Raw genomic sequence first — 22,496 nt, 5'->3', positions numbered from 1 at the left:
CCAACTCTTTGCAACCCAATGGACTGTGTAGCTCACCAGGCTCCTGTCTCTGTCCATGGAATTCTCCAGACAAGAATACTGGAGTGGGTTGCCATTCCTTTCTCCAGGGGATCTTCCTGACCCAGGGATCAATCCCAGGTCTCCCTCATCGCAGGCAGATTCTTTACTGTCTGAGCGGTCCATCCAAACCAGTGCCTGCATGTGGGTCAGTCAAGCAACATGAAGAAAAGACGAGTTTCTTTAGAACTTCTGCAGTGTCAGGGTCGCATTTGCCTTTCGTTTCCTTAACTTATTATTGAAAGACTAGGTTTTGTTGACATTAGTGGAGTATTGTTTCGGCCTCAGTGGTAAGCAGTTGATGGGGATTTGAGGTCAGATGCTTTCACCTGAGAAACTGCATACCTGTATCTGTATCATCGTTTCTATGCCTGTACCTAGATACTTAAATGCCTTTGGGTTGAGGACTGAGAACTTGACAAGAGAGAGAAAAAAAAGACAGGTCAGGTGTAGACTCCCCTTGTGGCAGTTCAGAGTTTGCAATTCAACACTGAAAGATAAGAGTGAGCTGTGGAAAACTTGGAATTTGTGTGTGTGTGTGTCATTGTTTTTATGTCTGAGTCTAAGAGAACCCAGCCTAAGTTGGAATCATTTAGATATTTTAAATCTGAATGATCTTTTCAGGACAAGGTTCAAGAGCGAGAAAGGAGAGTGTGTTTGTATGTTGATGTCCCCTCTTGGAGGACTGAGTGGGTGGGCAGCTCTGGGCCTCTGCCCTTTACAATAGGCGGAAGACATTCCCCTTGGGACCATGGCCTTCAACAGAGGCTTGGTGGATATGCCTCACTTGCCTACATTAGCTGTTTATAATCTACCTGAAATCTAGCCAAGAGTAATAGATTTAACACGTCAGGCTCGTAATGAAAAACAGATTGCATTTCAAAATTGTGTGTTAGAAGGAAAATCCAAATGCTTAAAATGTGTTAGTATGAAAGTATTGAAGACCATTTACCTATTTTGATATCATCCACAGCCTGTTTTCTCACTTCCTCCTCTTGGCTGCCTTTCTGCCTTTTAGGTATTTCATTCTTTATTCCTTCTACTAGCCAGAAAACATGCATAGGAAGTTCAAGCTGATCACATACCTTTAATGTGAGAATGTGTCAAATCTTCTTTCTCATATGATCACAGAATGTTTTGGAAAAGCAGAGCAGGGCTGGTAGTACTGTGGATCCCACTGTGATCCCTGGTCCTGCAGTAGACATAGCTAACAGAGAACAGTCCTAAAACGGGCCAGTGGCAGACTTTACCAATCAGTTGGAATTGGCATGTGAGACAAGGCCTGAGTGTTGTGTGTGTCTAGAAGTCTATATAATACTATCCTACCACTTTACTGGGAGGCAACTGACACCCAGAGATGTCAAGGGACGTTGACCCAGGTCCCACTAAGTTTGTGGCGGGTGAATGATCAGAACCCAGGTGATCTCACTCCCTCTGGTCATATACTATTTCTGCTACCTATATTGCTCTCAGTGCACTGGGAAGATGGTGTGCCAAAAAACACACAAAAAAGCAAAAAACAACAAAACCAACAACCAGTAGAAGGCTCAGACCCTGAGTGAGCCGGTTACAGTTAACTTCATGTCCATTGGTTGTCTGCGTGCTCAGTCGTGTCTGACTCTGTCTTTGTGACCTATGAACTGTAGCCCGCCAGGCTTCTCTGTCCATGGAATTTTTCCAGGCAAGAATGCTGCAGTGAGTTGCCATTTCCTTCTTCAAGGGATTTTCCTGACCCAGAGATCAAACCTGCGTCTCTTACATCTCTTGCATTGGCGGGCAGGTTCTTTACCACCGAGCTATCTGGGAAGCCCGACTGGCATGCCCATTGGTTAAGCTGTTCTAACTGGTTGGTTCTGTGTATTAAATGGAAATAAATGAGATTTTAAAATTAAATGTTGGATTAGGATCTGGAGCATGGTAGGTATTTAATAATATTGATTGAATGAATGAATGACTGATTGGTGCTTTGTAAATTCACTGAAGGAAGAGTTCCCCACAGACAGAAAAAGCCCAGAAGTAAAGGCTTATTTGAAGGACTCTAGTCTATGTGTACGGAGAAGGCAATGGCAGCCCACTCCAGTACTCTTGCCTGGAAAATCCCATGGATGGAGGAGCCTGGTCGGCTGCAGTCCATGGGGTCGCTAAGAGTTGGACACGACTAAGCAACTTCACTTTCCCTTTTCACTTTCATGCATTGGAGAAGGAAATGGCAGCCCACTCCAGTGTTCTTGCCTGGAGAATCCCAGGGACGGGGGAGCCTGGTGGGCTGCCGTCTGTGGCGTCACACAGAGTCAGACACGACTGAAGCGACTTAGCAGCAGCAGCAGCAGTCTATGTGTATAATAAGATGCATACACAGAGACTCATCCCACTGCAAAATACGGTTGCAGGAAAAGCTTAAGCTGTAATTTTTGGATGCATTAGAATAAATGGATGAAAGATTATGGAAATAATTAAAATATCAATTGAAAAATCTCATTTGCATTGTAATTTAACCAAATTCACTATTATAAAGCTAATCCACAATTGAGTCCTCAGTTTGTAATCCTTAAATGAGATTTACTGTGCATTTTAACAAATCTTGCCTGTTGATTTGCAGATAGACTGGTTTCTCCATGTGAAAGACTTGGTTCTGACAGATGCTGATTTTTCTAAGGTGTTTTTCATTTATAATTCCCTGGTGGCTCAGCTGGTAAAGAATCTACCTGCAGTGAGGGAGACCTAGGTTTGATCCCTATCAATCCCTGGGTTGGAAAGATCCCCTGGAGAAGGGAATGGCTGCCCACTCCAGTATTCTGGCCCGGAGAATTCCATGGACTATCCATGGGGTCACAAAGAGTCAGACATGACTGAGTGACTTTCACTTCACTAATACCTACTGTTAAAAGCCAAACAGGACAAGTTGTGATGAAAAGCAGCAGTCCCTGGTCAACTTTTTCCTGTATGATTCCTCCTTACTTTTGACTCTAGGTCTTTCTTCTGGGATTTACCATAATTCTTCCAAATAATGTGCATGTTCTCATCTTTGTTGATATTTCAGATTTGCCTGTCTACTGACTTTCTGTTATGAATAATAAAGATCTCTCTCTCTTCTCTTTCCTTATGTATGAACATTTTCCCCTACTCCTTCCTCCTAATATGATTTTTGTTGAACATATATTCAGTTTTTTTCCTAATCATATATGTGTATGTCATATAGAAAGTCTGATTGTTCATGTCTTGTTCGGTAGTGTACCATACTTGCATTTCCTTTCTTGTTTAGATTTCTGTTTTTGCATCTCCTAGCCTTTCCAATTTCTGTTCTGTTTTTGTGTCTCCTAGCCTTTCCAATAACTATGTAAAATATCTCTCAATTTAACTTTCCACACAGGCAAACTTGAAAAACACTCTATTAGTTCCATCCTTTCCCAGACTCCCTCTACAACCTGTTTCAATTGTTCCTTGTTTATTCCCTTTGAATGAAACACATCCCCTGGTTACTTCAGGGAAAGGGTGCATGATAGGGAAATGTTTTGAGACTTCATCTATCTCAAAATGTTTTCATTCTACTTTGCACTTAATGGAGAGCTTGGAGTGTGTAGCTTGTGAGGGGTGAGCACTTCTTTCAGAATCCTAAGCTAATGTCCCATTGTTTTCTATCTCCTGTTGCTGCCGGTAAAAAGTCTGATGTCTTCCCGGCTCCTGGTCCTTTATATGTGACCAGATGTTACCTTGCAGGAAGCTTTTGGAAAGTTTAGGAGGGAATTAAACTGTCATGGCCCAGAGAACAGGCTCTGAACAAGGCAGGGCTCAGATCCTATCTCTGTCCCTATTAGTGGGGCTTAACTTTTGTGATTCATCTATGATTATGGGTTCCTACAACAAAGATTTATTGGGGGATGAAATGAATCAAGGCAATACATGTAAAGCATTTGGCAAGGTCCTTGTGCGGCAGACTGCACTCAGTAAGTACATCTGCCACTCCTCTTCTCCAGGATTCTGCATTCAGTTATTTTACACCTTGTTTTGTGCCTCATTTTACCCACTGTGCTATAAGTTGGCGACCCTTTATGATCTGGATAGACATGTTGTGAAATTTTTGCTGGCAGGTGATGGTACTGCTAAAATGACCTAGCTTATAGAATTTCCATGGAGATTAACTCCAACCAGATAAAATCTTTTGAAATGTATAGAGCGCTAGAGGAAAGAATAAGGCATGTCTGATTTTACAACCTAAGGGCTGTACTGGGGTCTATGGGATGGTCTCATCTTCATGTGTGTGATGAGGAAACACCATGGTTCTGGAAAGAAGGATGTATCCTTACCCCCTTTGTCTCTCTACATAAAGAGATGCTAGCATCAAGAGATAGAGACCTAGGAAACCCTCCAGTGCCTCTTTAATTCAAAGTGACTCAGATGAACCAGTGCCACCTGAGAAACAGTCTCATTTGCTACGATGCTTCTGAAAGAGTGTTACAAATGCCAAAGAAGTGGCTAGGGCTGATGTGTCAGAAAATAGCCTGCCAGCTGGCAGCCTGCCTTATGTATTGCCAATGTTCTTATTATTTTCATGTGCCTTCTCTTCCCTTCCTCTTCTTTCCCTTCTTGCCTGGCTCTGCTTCTTCTGCTCTCATCTTCTGGCCCATCTCCTCCCAGTCGACTGGGGAACTTACCTTCCTGTGTTAGTCTGCACAGGCTGGAGGGGGCTGCCGAGGACTGGCAGTGGAACCAGGCTTACACAGCAGCAGGGAGACAGACAAGTGGAATCCAGTGTTCTTTGCTCACAGGGGAGCGAGGCAGAGGGAGTCTTGGAGAAGCACAGGCCAACCCCAGGCAGCATTAAGAGAGAAAGGGTTTGGGGACAGAGTTCAGCTGTCAGCTGCCAACCTCAGACTCCCACTCTCTCCAGCAAGCCATGGAATTTTTATCAGGTGCCCCCTGGGGTTCTCCTAGACTGCTGATAAATTTAAAACAATGCAGAAGTAAAATAATTGGGGAAAGATTAAAAAACAAAACAAAACACTAACATTGAAAATTAGCCAGTCTTTTTGTTTGGCTGCACCATGAGGCATGTGGGATCTTAGTTCCCTGACCAAGGATCGAACCCATGCCCTGGCATGGAAGTGTGAAGTCTTAACCAGTGGACCACCAGGGAAGTCCCTGTAAGCCTTACTGCGCTGGATTTGATGTATGCAGGCCGGCACTGCAGCAGCTTTGAGGTTTCTGGGCCGAGCGTGCATGGGAAGGCAGGCCTGAAAGAAGGAGGAATGATGCCAGTTCCCAGCTAGAGTAGGTGAGGCCCCTGTGATGGGGGCTGACTCAGGCTCCCTGCCATGCGTCTGTTGGGATCTTATCTAAAATCACATAACCCTCACGGTGCTTTATGATACGATAACTGACGTAGATGCTCGTGGAAAATAGAATTAGGGTTTTAAAATAATCTTGCCATTGAAATAACATATACATCATACTTTACTTGAGGGGAGGAATTCTGATTTTGTGAACCTGTCATTCATCAAGTGCCTGCTATGTACCAGGTGCTGTGCTGGGTATTGATGATACAAAAATGGAAAAGAGCATAATCCTTGCTCTTGGCAAGATGGTTGTTCTCACGAGAAGTGTCTTCCTTCAGTGCCCATGGTGAGAACATCTGAAAGTTTCTCTTAACCCTTTTTTTGTGAACATCTTGACCTAAACATCTTTATGTGAAAAATTGATAAATGATTCACCAGTATTTTTAGTTTTAAATACTGTGGATTAATGTTAGTAGAGGACCTTTCTACCAAGAAGGGGGAGTACATTATTTCCCGAGTCTCCTAAGAATTTCTCCATCCCTTTGAGGAGATGTGAAGAATATATTTTTAATCCCCACTGAATTGATGAAAAAAAATTCAGTGGGATGGTTTTGGGGAAATGAGCTAAACATTTTAAAAAATTGAATTAGACTTTGTATCAAATGAAAATCCAGATGGATTAAAGATTTAAATTGTTTTAAAGAAAGAAAAGAACCAGAATAGCACTGCAAAAAATATAGGTCAAGTTATATAATCTTAGTTAGGGAAAGAGAAAAAGAATTTTTCAAACATGATTCCAAACTCAAAAATCACCAAAGAAACAACTGAAAAATTGTATTCCTTGAAATATATGAGCTTTATTATTGTGATTCCTGAACGTTCCCACCTTGTATTTCTCTAAGATGTTTACCATGATATTGAACCTGGTAATAGTTATTAAGCAGTTCAAACATATTTATGGACACTGTCACATGCCAAGGACCATGTGAATGCTGATGAAGCACTTGGGAGCGAGGCCAGCACGATCTCACCCCAGGACAAAAGAAAGGGGGAACACTTTGGCCAGGAGGAGATCCTGAACTCCTATAAGGCAGGCAGTGCCTCACCATGGAAGCCTCCGCTTCTCAAACTTTGTTCTCTTAAGTGTCTGCTTTTGTTATTTATGTCAATGATCAGAGATGTTGCCTGAATCTCCTGAGTGGCTTCTATGAACAGAGTACAGTGCTAAATGTCAAATATGAGGAAGAAAGACAGCCCTGGACCCCTGACTGTGCTAAAGAGATGAACATTCATCACACAGATTAATATATTTGTAAGGTGTTTAAAGTCCAGTGAAGGAAAAGTATAGGGGGCTAGGAGGGAGTTATAAAGGGATCTTAATTTAGATTTGAGGGGAAAAGAAAGGCTTCTTTGAGAAAGCACAACTAATTAAAGCCTGAAAGATAACGAGGGGGTTAGCCCTCAAAATGGGGGAGAAAAAGCCACAGGCTCACTTTGAATTGGCGTATTTGGGAATGGGAATGTTGTGAGAACCTTGGGTTTATCTGAAACAGAATTTTAGGCTCTGAGTGGTGGGGTGGTGTGATTTGCTTTACATTTAAGAATAATGATTCAATTCCTGCTACTGATTTGGGTAGCTAAACCTGTTTTTTAAGAGAATAAACCTTGACATGTATACATTTTAGTGGTAAGGATTTGGCCCAGCAAGAAAGATGAGAGTGAGAAATGCTCATAGGAAAAGCAGCTGCTTATAACAAGGGGGCACCACCAGCTGGGATGCAGTGAATCTATTTCTCAGGGCCTCTCTGCCTTACATGCCTTGGTGTGACCAGGCGAGTTGAACCCGAGGTGCACCCCTATAAATATGTCGCTACAAAGCAGGAAGCCTCATGTTCGTGAAGCTTGTTAGTCATAATTCAAGATTTGAATTGGAACAAATTGTCTTCCTTTTATCTTTTATCCTAAAGATAAAAACATCCTGAGAATTTTTTTTATTAACTTTTAATTATTAAGAGGCTCTAGTTTTAGTAACATAAACATCTAAATAAAACACAACCTGAAAAGCATTCAGTCAAGATAAATCACATGTAAATTTGTAAGTGGTGGAGTTAGTTTGCATTCTTTTTCTCAAGGGCCTAATATTTCAGGGAAAAGAGAAATAATAATGTTAAAAATATATCTTTTTATAGTCTCTTTGCGTATTTGGAACATTACAGAAAGACAGTTATAAACTATCATTGCAAAGATTTTCTTTTTAATTTGACTTTGTGTGAATACTGAGACAATCTGGGGACTTAACGTATTTATCATGTTACTGCCTTTGTAAGCTTTTCATCTTGTTAGCTTTTCATGGCCACTCTCATGATGAAGGATTAACTTTAATCTTTCAGAATTCAGAATTCTGGATTGCACTTGTGTTTTAACTTTCTCCTACATTATTATTCATGTTTATATTTGCTTCCCTTCTACTTCCAAATAGAAACATCCAGTACATTTACCTGTTAAACATTTTCTACAATCTAGAGATTGTAGCCTTTCACTGGAATAATTGAACTTGGTAGAAGGATTCTAGAGATATATAAGAAGGAGCATGAAATTGATTTGCCTTCGGTTCAGCTTCAATGAGCAGTAGTAGCAGGACTTGAAGTCGGGAGTATGGCATTGGTGGCCTCAGGGGCTCGCTATCCACTGTGTCCTTCCTAGATATTTATTTGAACTCCCTTTCCACATCCTTTTCCATTCCCACTTTGACTCGATGTTATCTGGAATACCAACCATGGAACCCCTGCCCTGGGGTGAATCATCACCTAAAATGTTTTCCTCTTTACATGTAGTATGTATACCCACGCTTGCTGGTATATGCAGACCGTGTAAAATGTATTCACAGTCCCTGCAACTAGAGATTCAGAATTAATCAGTGGGAGGCATGTGGAGCTTCTGTATCACATTGAGATGTCAGCTGTTGTCACTTTCAATTCCCTGGCAGCACCTCAGGTAGTAAGCTAGAGCTGAATTATGCAGTGCAACCAGTCTTTTTTTTTTTTTTTTTTTTAATTCTAGGGGTGCTATTAAATAGTAAAGGTTTTTGCAACTTATGAATGAATTGATTTCTAGTCCTCTTGAAATTCTTTTTATCCTTCAGAAGTCCAGCAGACAACTGTTTTGCAGCTATCATCTTGCTTCTAAGTAGAGACCCAGTTATTAAAGACCTGGGACCTTACCTGTTCATATATGTTATTTTGGCCATATTGAATGCTAGTCCTACAAGCTTGCTGTTCTAAAGGCAGACAGCAGACGAGTACTTACAATCCAAGACTTTTACAGCCTGACTCTCTTAGCTACATGCCTTACAGTCTTGTCTTTGATGTAGTTTCATACATATGCACAGAAGGTTAATATCTTACTAAATAAGTACTTCTGCTCTCAAATATTTGGAAAGACGTGGATGATGAATTCAGAGCTTATTAGTGATTTCTATATTATTTGATATTCATTGCTTTGTGTGTTTCTAGAATGGATAAACTGAAATTTATGGCAAACCCATATTTATTATCATTATCTGCAGTAAATCCTTGCGCACTGCAATGGGATTGTCTGCCTACACTCAATCAGCTTTATGCCCACTTACTGGAATATATCATCTACTGAAATTAAATGTGACAAGCATTTGAAAATCTGGATCATACTCCCCTATCCACATGGCACCCAGGTCACTCTTGGGTGATGAGCCACTGAAACATTTCTTTTAATTCAGATATTTTTCTAACTGCACTGCAGGATGAGATTGGCTTATATTTCTCTTAATTTACATATTTTTACAGGAATCTAGCTAAGGTTGTCATGTTTCTCTGAGTTGGTGACAAATGTTAATAGAACTCTGTAAATGTATTTTTATAAGCAAGCTGAATTGCATTTGATGTGATAGCCTCAATCTGACATTGTTGATGTTTTATAAATTGAGCAATCAGAAAAAATAATTTTGTATAGAAGGAAACCTAGCTCTAATTGATTACACTTTATGAGAGATTAAAATAGGAAATGTTGTTTAATATGTTACTGTTAGACAGCTTTTTGTTTTTGTAATCAAAAAAGCAATTCCAAGAGGCTGCTTTTTTTAAAAACCCCTCTTTTCATTTTAAATATTCAGAGTTGCCCCCAACCACCAAAATAAGATGATAAATGAGCATTTATTGAACCTTAACTCAAGGCCAGGCATTATGCTAGGTGCTTGAAATACTGAACTGATTAAGACATAGCACCTACTCTTGACAAACTCACAGTCTAATGGGAAGATTAGTATATTTAAATGAATATTTACTCTGGTGTGATAGGTACTATAATTATAAAATTCACAGTGTACAGTAATGGCTCCAAGAAATAACATATCCTGCTTCAAAACCAAAGGTAATATACAGCGTGCAAGCCGAAAGTGGGCTGCGTGGTTTATAAAGAATTTTAAAATAGTAACAAGTCCAATTAAAAGTTGGACTCTGTTTCGCTGCCATTATGCTGACGGTTGTAAGCAGCGTTAGCGATAAAGCCTCTTCCTACTGGGTTGGACTGCAAATGCCCTGCCCTGGCCGCCACTGGGATGGACTGCAAATGCCCTGCCCTGGCCGCCACTGGGATGGACTGCAAATGCCCTGCCCTGGCCGCCACTGGTCCTGGCTGTGCTGGGAGCGCTGAGGGCTTGAGGAGACGGCCAAGAAGAGCTCCAGATGCCAAGCTGACATATTTTGTAAAAAGATGAGGAATTTCTCAGGTAGGAAATTCGGAAGGATATTCCAAGAAGGCACCAAACACATATATAAAGACATATAAAACAGCATGCTTGACTGCAGTTTGGGGGAAATAGCAGTCATTTTCAATAGATGCTGATGACCCATTCCATATCCATATGGGAAAAATATCAGTCTCAACCATCATCTTGTAAGATAGTGTATTATACACAATGACCAGCTCTAAATAGCATGCAGATCTAAATGTAAAATTTAAAACAATTATAGTTTTAGAGGAAAGTAGAAGATGGTCATGGCCTTTGTCTTTTGAATGGAACACAAAAATCTTTAAAAGGAAAACTAGATGAGAACCTGGAGCATATTAAAACTAAGTATTTCTCTTTTATAAGAGATACTATTAGGAGAGTTAAAAAGCATCTCACAAAATGGGAAAAGATTTTTCCCATTGCTTATATGTGAGTAAAACTTGATGCTTAGGATGTATGCAGAACTCTTAAAATTATGAAGGAAAGACATATAATCCAGTAGGAAAAAGAACCAGGCAATGGCCATGAAGAACTGCTTCAGCAGAGTATATATCCAAATGGTCAGTGAGCACATGAAAAGGCACTCAGCTGTGTTAGTCATTAAGAAAATGTGTAATAAAACCATAACATGATACCACTATACACCCACCAGTGCAGCTAGAATGAAGGAGGAGAAAATGTTCTGACAAGGATATGGAGCAAGTGGAAGGAAAGCTTTGTATTGTTTGTGGGTATATAAATTGTCTCAGTACCATTGAAAAGTTGGCAACACCTCCTGGAGCTTTCTATGTGCACACTTAATAAGCTAGTGATTCCATGCCTACATACATACTCCACAGAAATGTCCCATGTTTATCAAAAGATATGTAAAAAATGTTCATAGCAGCACTCTTCACAATAGAAACTAACCAAATGCCCATGAACAGTACCTTGGAAAAAAGCTATATATTCATTAAGTAGATGACTCTATGGCAGTGAGAATGAACAAATGACAACCGCACTCAAAAATGTGGAGGAGTCTCACAACTCTGCTGAGCAAAAGACACATAAGAATAGTAGGCAAAATAAGCAATGCTGTTCAGGGATTAGGCAGTGGTTACCTTGTGGGGTGGTGACTATAGGCAGGCATGGGGTGCTTTGACGCTGTTTCTTAAGCCAAGTACTAGACACAGCTCTGTGTGTGTGTGTTTTATGCATGTTTCTGTGTATAAAAGAGATAAATGAAAAGGTTTTTTAAAAAATCCAGCATTGATAATCCAGAGAGTCAGTTCAGTATAGGATGTAAGTGGAAAATTGATAGACGGTGAATCCATAGAGTTACATAGCAGCATATTATGAAATGCCTATATGCCATATTAAGGTACTTGGGGTGTATAGATAGACACAGTGGAGAACAATGAAGACTATGAAATATACGGTGGCTAAATGTACATTTCAAAGAGTTCTTTGATGGCAACAGGATGGAAAAACAGATGGTGTGTAAAGAAACTGGAGCCCAGGAGATCATTCATTTACTCAGCACGTATTATTGAAGGATTACTGTGTCAACATGGGGAATGTGGTAATGAACAAGACAAAGTCCTTGCCCTTGGAAGCTTACCCTGTAGTGGAGAAAGCAGAAAACAAATAACACACAAATAAAGACACAAACAAAGTATCAAATTGAGCCGTTTTATAAAGAAAAGTTCATCAGACTAAAGAAATTGTGATACAAGGAGTCCGTTTTGGACGTGGTAGTAAGAAAGGGACCTACGAAGGGTGCGGTGCTTGAGCAGACTTCCAAGGGGCGAGTGAGTGAGTTATAAAAATATCTGAAGAGGAGAGTCCTAGGCAGAATGGACAGCAGATGCAAAACTTCTGAAAGAGAACAAGCTTGGTGTATGTAATATTCAAGGAGGATCACCAAGGATGAGAATGCATAATGGAGAAAGTGGTTGGAAATAAGATCAAAAAGGTAACAAAGTGCCAAATTATAAGGGTCTTCTAAAACATGGTAAGGACATTGGATTTTCTGTTAGTCAAGAGATAGGAGGAGGCTAAATATCATGGCTGCTGCTGCTGCTGCTAAGTCTCTTCAGTCATGTCCAACTCTGTGCAACCCCATAGACAGCAGCCCACCAGGCTCCCCCATCCCTGGGATTCTCCAGGCAAGAACACTGGAGTGGGTTGCCATTTCCTTCTCCAATGCATGAAAGTGAAAAGTGAAAGTGAAGTCTCTCAGTTGTGTCCGACTCTAGCAACCCCATGGACTGCAGCCTGCCAGGCTCTTCTGTCCATAGGATTTTATAGGCAAAAGTAACTGGAGTGGGGTGCCATTGCCTTCTCTGAAATATCATGGCAGATACCTGCAAATTTGATGGGTTAGCAAAATAAAAGCATATGTTTTGTTCATGCAAAGTCCAATGGGATGTGATCAGAAGGTTTTTCCTAGTCATTGTCCCTATCATAGTGGAGGGTCATGATCACTTAGGTATGATATTTCTTCAATATTTGGAAGCCTCACCTTACGGTTTCAGGGTTACTCTAGAATGTTGACATTCTTGTGCTGGCAGATAGAAGGAAGAAGATGCATGGAGGATCATGCACCTAGTACCTAGCCAGTTGACTTGGAAATGACACACTTCTGCTCTCATTTTTTGGGCAAGAATGAGCCACATGATCCTCTCATATGCAAGGAATAACCAGGAAATGGTATCCCCAGCTGCGCAGCCACTTACCAGCATCAGTTCCATGAAAAAGGGGAGTGTGAATCTTTGGGGATCAACTAAATAAAATTTGACCCAGGATTTTTATCATAATTAGGATGAAAAGCCATGGGAGAGAGATGCTTCTGCTGCTGCTAAGTTGCTTCAGTCATGTCTGACTCTGTGCAACCCCATAGAGGCAGCCCACCAGGCCTCCTCTGTCCATAGGGTTCTCTAGGCAAGAGTACTTGGAGTGGGTTGCCATTTCCTTCTCCAATGGAGACAGGTGAATAGGGTATTAACAATGTCTTAAAAATTCCTCTGGCTGCTAATTGGATTATAAATTGTGGGTCTGGGGACATTAAAAGAAGCAAGGAGTCCAGTTTTAAGGAAGTAGGTGAGAAATGATGATGACTTGGTGTGATGGTAGCACAAGAGGAGAAATATGGTTAAATCTGGTATAGATCTTGAAGACAGAGCCAGTAAGATTTGCTTATGGGTTGGAGGTGTAAGATCCAACCTAGAAGAGACTAAGGAAAGGATTTTGGCCTGAGAAACTAGGTGATGGGGGAGTACCATTTAATGAACTGTTGTCCAGATGGCATCTTGCTTCTCAAATGTCATCTTCTTTTTTTTTTTTTAATTTTATTTTTAAACTTTAACTAAATGTCATCTTCTTAATTGTGTCTCTCATGCCACTCTATTTTACATTGTTGTCCCTGTGAACCACCGAGAACTCTTGATCTTCTTCACTCTATTCTTTCATTCATTATCCATCCTTTATTATATACCGTGTAGTTTACATATTCATTATGTTTAGTATTGTCCATACTAGAATGTAAGTTCCATCAGGGCAGAGATTTTGTAATGTTTTGGATGCTGATTATGCCATAAGAAAGTATCTGGCATAGAGTTGTCTGTCTCATTTGTGGAATGAATGAATGGTGGACACAGGAGAAGTAGGTTTAGGTGAGAGCACGAAATGAAGACCTTTGCTGAGATGCTTATTAGACATTCCAAATATGTTTAAAAGATAGTTGGATACACTGGTTTGAAGCCCATAAAAGAGGCCCATGCATGGAGATATATTTTTAGTAGTCAACAACATATTGACAATAGATGTTTAAGGCCATGGAACTGGATAAGATCATGTAGGGAATTACTAGAAGTATGGGGTAATAAACTGGATCAGATATTGCTGAGATGTTGAATAAGATGAGGACTGAGGCTGACCATTGGATAGCAATGTGAGGTCCTTAAGAAAGCAATTTCATGACTCAGTTGGAATGAGACTCTGACTAGAGTGAACTCAGAAGACAGAAGGAGTTAAGTTGTGGGAAAAGTGAGTGTAGTCAAAAAAAATTTTTTTCAGAAATTATTACAAAGGCGTGTAAAGAAATAGGGCAGTATCTGGAAAATATCCAGCATCTGGAAGGAAAATGGTCAAAGGAGGGTATCTTTTTTTTAGGACTAGAGATATTACAGTGTGCTTATATTTTGATGAGGATGATTCAATACAGAGAGAATAAGTAGGAGAACGGTCCTGCACAGAGAAAGGTCCTTATGTAGGAAAGGGGTAATGGCATCGAGTGCATACAAATGATGGGGTTAGGAAAGAGAGAGTTCATTTTGATAAAAAACAGTTACAGTTTTTTTTAAGGCTAAGAGATTGCATATCTGAACAGTGAAACTAGAAAGGAGGAGATAGGTAAGAAGCACATAGACTCAACATAGTCTAGTCCTGTATAGAGGAAGAACTAGAACAGTGAATCACTTGTAGGGTTTGTGAAACGTGGATTACTGGACCCAGCCCATAGGTTTCTGACTCAGCTGGTCCAGGGCTGCATCTGAGAATCTGCATTTTTAACAAGCTTCCTGGGGATGCCGCTGCTGCTGGTACCTGTTTCTCAGTACTGTGTGGGGTGTGGAGACCAGCAGCATTGGCATCCCCCAGAAGTTTGTTAGACATGCAGGGTGTCCAGCTCCACTCTGGACCTATTGGGTCAGATTGTGCCTTTTAACAAGTAGTTTATTTGCATGTCCAAGTTTGAGAATCGCCGTTCTAGGGCAATATTTTTCAGCCTTGTCCTCAAGTGATTCCAACATGCAACCATGATTGAGAACAACTGAGTCAGGGTGACCCCACAGTATATTGCCTGCATGACTAAGAAAATGCATGTCTCATTAAATAAGATAAAGAGTCCATGAGGAGGAGCGGGTGTGCAGAGGTTGACTGAGTTCATATTGTATTTGAAGAGTTTTTTCAGGACAACAGATGAAGCTATTCAGTTGAATATCTAGATCTAGGAAACACCAGAAGAGAGATGGAAAACTGAGTTACAGATCTGAGCATCATCAGCATGGAAGTAATAATTAACATTAGGGATGTTGAGGCGATCAGCCCAAGAAAATGAGAAAAATGGCAAAGAAGTCCAAGGAAGACAATTGACCAAGGGAGAAGAAGAGGTCCCCTGCAAAAAAAGTGGGAACAGTAGAAAAGTTTGAGCGCGAGCAGGAGTTGGGCTTCCCTGGTGACTCAGTGTAAAGAATCCACCTGCCAACGCAGGAGGCATGGGTTCGATCCTTAGATAGGGAAGATCCCCCAGAGAAGGAAATGGCAACGAGCTCCAGTATTCTTGCCTGGGAAATCCCATGGACAGAGGAGCCTGGAAGACCATAGTGCATGGAATTGCCAAAGAGTCAGACACAACTTGGTGACTAAACAACAACAACAGGAATTGGCAAGGCAGGGAAGCCAAGGTGGGGTTGTAGAAAGAAGGAAAAATCAATGATATTTTATATCTCAGAAAATTTTAACTCCTGTAAGATAGACTGAGAAGCATCGATTATCCATCTTTTGGGAGCTCACAAATGGCCTTGCCATTGGCAGTTCTGGGCAAAGGTTCTGGGCAAACCCCTAGTGCAAAAGTTTCACCAGGAAACAGGAGACAAGGAACTGGGATTGTCAGACATTGCCAACCTTTCCAAAAAGCTTGACTATGCCAAAAAGGACAGAGTGATGAGCCACTAGAAGGAGATGCTGGTGAAGGCAAGTTTTCAGCTTGGCCAAGACCAGAATCTTGCCACTGGCCATTGGGAAAGAGCCATTGGTTAGTACAAGGGAACCAAGATGTCAGGAATAATGGGGTCCAGGGCATCTGTGGGGTTACCCTTAGGAGGAGCAAGAAGGTGGGTGTGAATACAGATAAATTTGTAGTTGAGGGGTTTGGATGTGGGAGAATTTATTCCTAACAGCTTCAATTTTCTCTAGGAAGTAGGGGTCAAAGTCATTTGCTTGGAAAGAGTTGGGAAGGGATCTTGGAGATTTATTATTCTTATTTTTCATGTACTTTCACAAAAGACAAAAATCTTTCTATCTACATGTAAAATATATAATATACCTGTGTGTGTGTGTTAGTCACTGAATTGTGTCTGACTCTTTGCGACCCCATGGACTGTAGCCCACCAGGCTCCTCTGTCCATGGGATTCTCCAGGCAAGAATACTGGAGTAGGTAGCCATTTCCTTCTCCAGGGGCTCTTCCCCACCCAGGGATCGAACCCAGGTCTCCTGTATTGCAGGCAGATGTTTTATTGTCTTTAGCTACTAGGGAAGCCAATTATATATCCTAAACTTCGTTCCTTAATAATTAACCCATTTCCAAATCCTGACCAGAAAACATTGCACATTGACCGTTAAGAATATTCAAAGTTGAATTCTTTCCCAATATCCTTATTCTTGAACTATTTTTCCTTTAACACTTCCTCCCTGTTTCATTTATAACTAAAATTTGCCCCTAATTTGATAATTTCTCATTGTATCTCTCTTCTGCATGTTAAGCTGGCCACTGGGGTATTTATTCTTGCTGGTTCCCATGCGATAAAGTGTTTACTCTGTCCATTCTCACCATGCCCATCTCATTCAAATGAATTATTTTCAAGCAAGTTTTCTGAATGCCAAACCTCTTCTCATAACCTCAATCACGTGAAGATAGTCTTTGTGTTTTTGAGTTATAAATGTATATATTCTTATATAGAATTTAAACCACATAAAGGAAGAAGTAGAATGCTGCTGCTGCTGCTAAGTCACTTCAGTCGTGTCCAACTCTGTGCGACCCCATGGACGGCAGCCCACCAGGCTGCCCTGTCCCTGGGATTCTCCAGGCAAGAACATAGGACCCTTCCCAATTGTGTGCACGTGTGTGTGTGTTGCTTTCTGTGCCCATCACATAAAGTCCCAGTGAAGTCGGTTGGGGATGCTAATTTGTCTCTAGTCCTGGATAAGAAACCTTGGTTTCTTATGGAGGGAATGGCTCACTTATGTGTCCCTGCTGTGTCACTCTGTGCAGTGTGTGTCCGCTGTTTCTCTTTGATGAATTGATCCTTGTGTCATCCAAACAGCATAAAACCTACCAGGCTCTGTTGGTTTTTCATTATAAACTATTGGGGTATAAGTTTTTAACTTATAAATTCTTGAAGGAGGATATGATTCCAGAAGTTTGATGGGGTCCCCTTCCCTCTTGACAGATATAGGCTTTGAGTCCTGCCATGTCTGGCCCATTTGCCCAGCTCTAATGGTGGGCTGGGCTCTACCTCAGCCTCCCAGTTACTAGCAGACAGAGATCTGCGGGGTGGGGTGGTGAGGTGGGCCCACCTGAGGATCTAAACCTACTGTGCACTCCCCATGGAGAAGGAAAGCCGAGGCAGGCAGGGGTGCAGTGTTTCCCTATCCCCAATACTATGACCCAAGGAGGTTTGTGCTCTGACCAGTTGGACCATCCACTTTTTCCCAGAGAGAGAGGTGGGAAGAGATGGGTAAGAAGTACTGCATTTACCCCATCATGGGCAGGAGAGCTGACTTCTTCTCTGTGAGTAGTAGGAAGGATGAACAGAACATACAAAACTGAGGCTTAGAAAGATGAAGGCAACTGCTCGTGACCACACACTAGTGGTTGGTAGAGTCTGAATGCAAATCCAGATTCAGTTCAGTTCTATTCAGTCGCTCAGTCATATCCAACTCTTTGTGACCCCATGAACCACAGCACGCCAGGCCTCCCTGTCCATCACCAACTCCCAGAGTCTACCCAAACCCATGTCCATCAAGTCGGTGATACCATCCAACCATCTCATCCTCTGTTGTCCCCTTCTCCCTCTTGCCCTCAATCTTTCCCAGCACCAGGGTCTTTTCCAATGAGTCAGCTCTTCACATCAGGTGGCCAAAGTATTGGAGTTTTAACTTCAACATCAGTCCTTGCAATGAACACCCAGGACTGATCTCCTTCAGGATGGACTGGTTGGATCTCCTTACAGTCTAAGGGACTCACAAAAGTCTTCTCCAACACCACAGTTCAAAAGCATCAATTCTTCAGCTCTCAGCTTTCTTTGTAGTCCAACTCTCACATCTGTACATGACCACTGGAAAAACCATAGCTTTGACTAGATGGACGTTTGTTGGCAAAGTAATGTCTCTGCTTTTGAATATGCTATCTAGGTTGGTCATAACTTTCCAAGGAGTAAGCGTCTTTTAATTTCATGGCTGCAATCACCATCTGCAGTGATTTTGGAGCCCAAAAAAATAAAGTCTGTCACTGTTTCCACTGTTTCCCCATCTATTTCTCATGAAGTGATGGGACCAGATGCCATGATCTTAGTTTTCTGAATGTTGAGCTTTAAGCCAACTGTTTCACTCTCCTCTTTCACTTTCATCAAGAGGCCCTTTAGTTCTTCTTCACTTTCTGCCATACGGATGGTGTCATCTGCATATCTGAGGTTATTGAGATTTCTCCCGGCAATCTTGATTCCAGCTTGTGCTTCTTCCAGCCCAAACTTCTTCCAGCGTTTCTCATGATGTACTCTGCATATAAGTTAAATAATCAGGGTGACAATATACAGCCTTGACGTACTCCTTTTCCTATTTGGAATCAGTCTGTTGTTCCATGTCCAGTTCTGTTGCTTCCTGACCTGCATACAGGTTTCTCAAGAGGCAGGTCAGGTGGTCTGGTATTCCCATCTCTTGCAGAATTTCCCACAGTTTATTGTGATCCACACAGTCAAAGGCTTTGGCATAGTCAATAAAGCAGAAATAGATATTTTTATGGAACTTGCTTGTTTTTTCGAAGATCCAGCGGATGTTGGCAATTTGATCTCTGGTTCCTCTGCCTTTTCTAAAACCAGCTTGAACATCTGGAAGCTCATGGTTGACGTATTGCTGAAGCCTGGCTTGGAGAATTTTAAGCATTACTTTGCTAGCATGTGAGATGAGTGCAATTGTGTGGTAGTTTGAGCATTCTTTGGCATTACCTTTCTTTGGGATTGGAATGAAAACTGACTTTTTTAGTCCTGTGGCCACTGCTGAATTTTCCAAATTTGCTGGCATACTGAGTGCAGTACTTTCACAGCATCATCATTTGAAATAGCTCAACTGGAATTCCATCACCTCCACTAGCTTCCTAAGGCCCACTTGACTTCACATTCCAGGATGTCTGGCTCTAGGTGAGTGATCACACCATCGTGATTATCTGGGTAGTGAAGATCTTTTTTGTATGTTCTTCTGTGTAGTCTTGCCACCTCTTCTTAATATCTTCTGCTTCTGTTAGGTCCTTAGCATTTCTGTCATTTATTTAGCTCATCTTTGCATGAAATGTTCCCTTGGTATCTCTAATTTTCTTGAAGACATCTCTAGTCTTTCCCATTCTGTTGTTTTCCTCTATTTCTTTGCATTGATTGCTGAGGAAAGCTTTCTTATCTCTCCTTGCTATTATTTGGAACTCTGCATTCAAATGGGTATATCTTTTCTTTTCTCCTTTGCTTCTCGCTTCCCTTCTTTTCACAGTTATTTGTAAACCCAGATTGGTATAACTTAAAACTTTAGCCCTTGTGAAAATGAATCTTACTTCCGTGATACTTCCTTCATTGTGTAGGCTCACAGCAATGTAATACATTCATAGTGACAGGAGGTTGGGGATCAGCTTTCTGGTACATATATAGATGGCCAGGGATTTGCGTGTGGGTTTACAGATGAAAAAAGAGAGAGCCCAGAAATGAGCCCCAGACTCAGAAACAACCCCAAGCTTAAGAGGAGACAGGTCCATGAGATCGTTCCCCAAGTCTCTGTCCTTCACTTTCTAACCTCACTCACTCTGAGATGCCTTGATGTGATGTGACAGCTGATTTCATTGGTCCCAGTAATAACTAATATGGAAAAATCAATTGACTTGAAAAATTAGGAAACTGGCCTATACTGTATATTATTGTTTACAACGATGTAGAAACAAAGCAAAAAGTGCCTGCTTAGAAAGAAAATTGGTCTATCATGTATCTAGAGTTCTGCAGCTTTTGAATGAAAGGAAGGGGAGTATCACTTATTATCACATGTACTTAAGAAAAATAATTTGATCGGTGGCTGTTCTCAGTGGTTTTGTGTTTCTTTCAGATGTTGCCCATTTAATGTGGTTTGAAAGACTCTATGTTTGGCTTCAATGTTTTGAAAAATACATCTTGTACCCAGCAATCATTTTGAATGCCCTCACAACGGATGCATTTTCAATAAGCAATTACCGGCGACTTGGTACCCAGTAAGTGGAGAAGTTTTTTCACACTATGATTTGAATCACCGTGTTTTCAAAATCTAGTGCATTTCCTCTGAACAGGCTGCAGCAAGAGCCAACTTCTGTCCGCTAATGAGGGGCCAAGTCACAGTAAGCCATGGTGGCCTTTTACTCAAACTTGCTGTGGCTAGATGGTTATTGTGGAAAGACTAGGGTGCAAACAGAGTTAGATCTGCTTGAAGTGATCTTGGAAATAAACTGTCAATAGATTTGAAAATCATCCTGTGGAACATTAGTCAGAAGCCTTAACGAAAAAAAAAAAAAAAAAAAAAGAAGCCTTAACGAGGTGATGGCAGCCCAGCGTGATCCCGGGGTTCCTGGAGTTCTGACGATCATGTGTACAACTCTATGAACTGCCTCATGTCATTTCATTTAGCAAAGACTGTATCCTTTTGTGCTTGAGGGAGGGGGAAATTAGTCACTGTCACTGCTCTCTCTGCAGTGACAGAGATTTATCAGGAGAAGCCTTGTAATTAAAAGAAAAAATGGACCACAAAGAGACTTCATGTCATCAAGATGTTCATGTTTTTGCAAAATGTTTTATTTTAAAATGAACTCTGAATTTACAAATGAAAGTCTACTTGATAATTTATGGATGTGTTTTTCCTACAAAAGGTTGACATTTCTACCAATGAGTCAATAGAGGAGGAGGATGTAAAAGAGATCCTTCTCAGATTTGCTTCTGAGTCATGTCGCTTAAACATTACATGACCATGTCAACCATTATGTGTAATTTCAAGCAGGCCTACTCTTCCTTTAGGGGTGTGGGGTGAGAACAAATTAATCAGTATTTGTCAAAGATTAAGCAAACTCAGATAAAAGTCATGTTATTTCTTGGTTGGACCTTGAATAGATTCGTGGTCACTCAAAGCAGATGCTAAATGAAATGACCGTATAACCTTCCTGTCTTTATTAGACTCTGCTTTCCTTCTATACCAGACCTGGTTCGATCGGGCCAGGGCAAGAAGTCCATGTGTGTGCGCTAAGTCACTTCAATCATGTCCGACTCTTTGCAGTCCTATAGATTGTAGCCCTCCAGGCTCCACTGTCCATGGGATTCTACAGGCAAGAACTAGAGTGGGTTGTCATACCCTCCTCCAGGGGGTCTTCCTGACTCAGGGATAAAACCCACGTCTCTTATGTCTCCTGACTTGGCAGGTGGGTTCTTTACCACTAGTGCCACCTGGGAAGCCCAAGAAGTCCATACCGTTTGGTATTTAAACTCCTAGACATCGGATCCAGTGATGAAGATTTAGTCTTACTAGACAGAGAAGGCAGCTGGCACGACTGCAGACCTCTTTACAGTTTGGGTGGGGCCCCATGCATGAGATAGCCCTACATCTAGAACATCCAGTGTGTTTCTAGTGGCAGCTGTTTCCAGTGTGGTACCATTTTGGCTGACCCCTTGGGGACATTCTGGGACAAGGTAGATCCTCAGTTTCTAGAACAAGGATTCACAGTCAGAACCAAAACAGCCACCCAGGTACCAGTGCTGCCCTGCGATAAATCAGCAAAGCATTTAACGTTCTCATTTCCCAACATCAGGACTAGGACCTTGAGAGCTAAACCTGCCAGTTGAGGCCAAGCAGCTCTGGCTGTTGGTGGAGGATGGATATAAAGGTTAGGAATTACAAAGAGTCGAATAAACAATTCGTTGAGAGTCCAATTTAGAGTAATATTAATCTCTATTTTTTTCAAGACACTAAAGTTAGACGTGACACCTTTCCTATGTACCTGCAAATACTCCTAACTCCCAGACGATATGAACAGATTTCTTTTTCTCAGAGCCCAAAGTGATGACTCCTTTATATTCTCGAGGCATCCATCTGAAGACTTAAAAAACCTCTCTCAAGATTTCAAGTACCCCACTTCACCACCTGTTCTCAAACAGGACAGCAGGAGGCCATGTGTCAGTATCTCCTAGAGACCTGGAGACCTGGGTAAGCCCAGCGCACACACTACTCTCATTGAGAGCCACGGTACCAGATAGTGAACTCCTCAATGGCGAGCACTGTTTCTTATTCAACTTGTAATAACCGGAAATGGTAGGAGGATGGATGGATGGATGGACAATTGAGTGGGGGCTGGCAAATAATGAGTGGGTGCCTCATG

At 41.4% G+C, this 22,496-nt stretch overlaps 1 protein-coding gene across 1 annotated transcript in view; it reads left to right on the top strand.

The window, feature by feature from the left end:
• The window catches only part of PCNX2 (pecanex 2), a 299,231-nt gene that overhangs the window by 134,463 nt on the left and 142,272 nt on the right, over positions 1-22,496 (top strand). The window contains exon 20 of the mRNA XM_055588352.1: positions 20,210-20,351. Coding sequence (XP_055444327.1) covers positions 20,210-20,351 — 142 coding nt within the window. The remainder of the gene's footprint in view (positions 1-20,209; positions 20,352-22,496) is intronic.

Source organism: Bubalus kerabau, chromosome 1 (genome assembly GCF_029407905.1).
Source record: "Bubalus kerabau isolate K-KA32 ecotype Philippines breed swamp buffalo chromosome 1, PCC_UOA_SB_1v2, whole genome shotgun sequence".
NCBI classification, from domain to species: Eukaryota; Metazoa; Chordata; class Mammalia; order Artiodactyla; family Bovidae; genus Bubalus; species Bubalus kerabau.
Note: the sequence above shows the minus strand (reverse complement) of the source record. Positions and strands in the feature narration are given on the sequence as shown.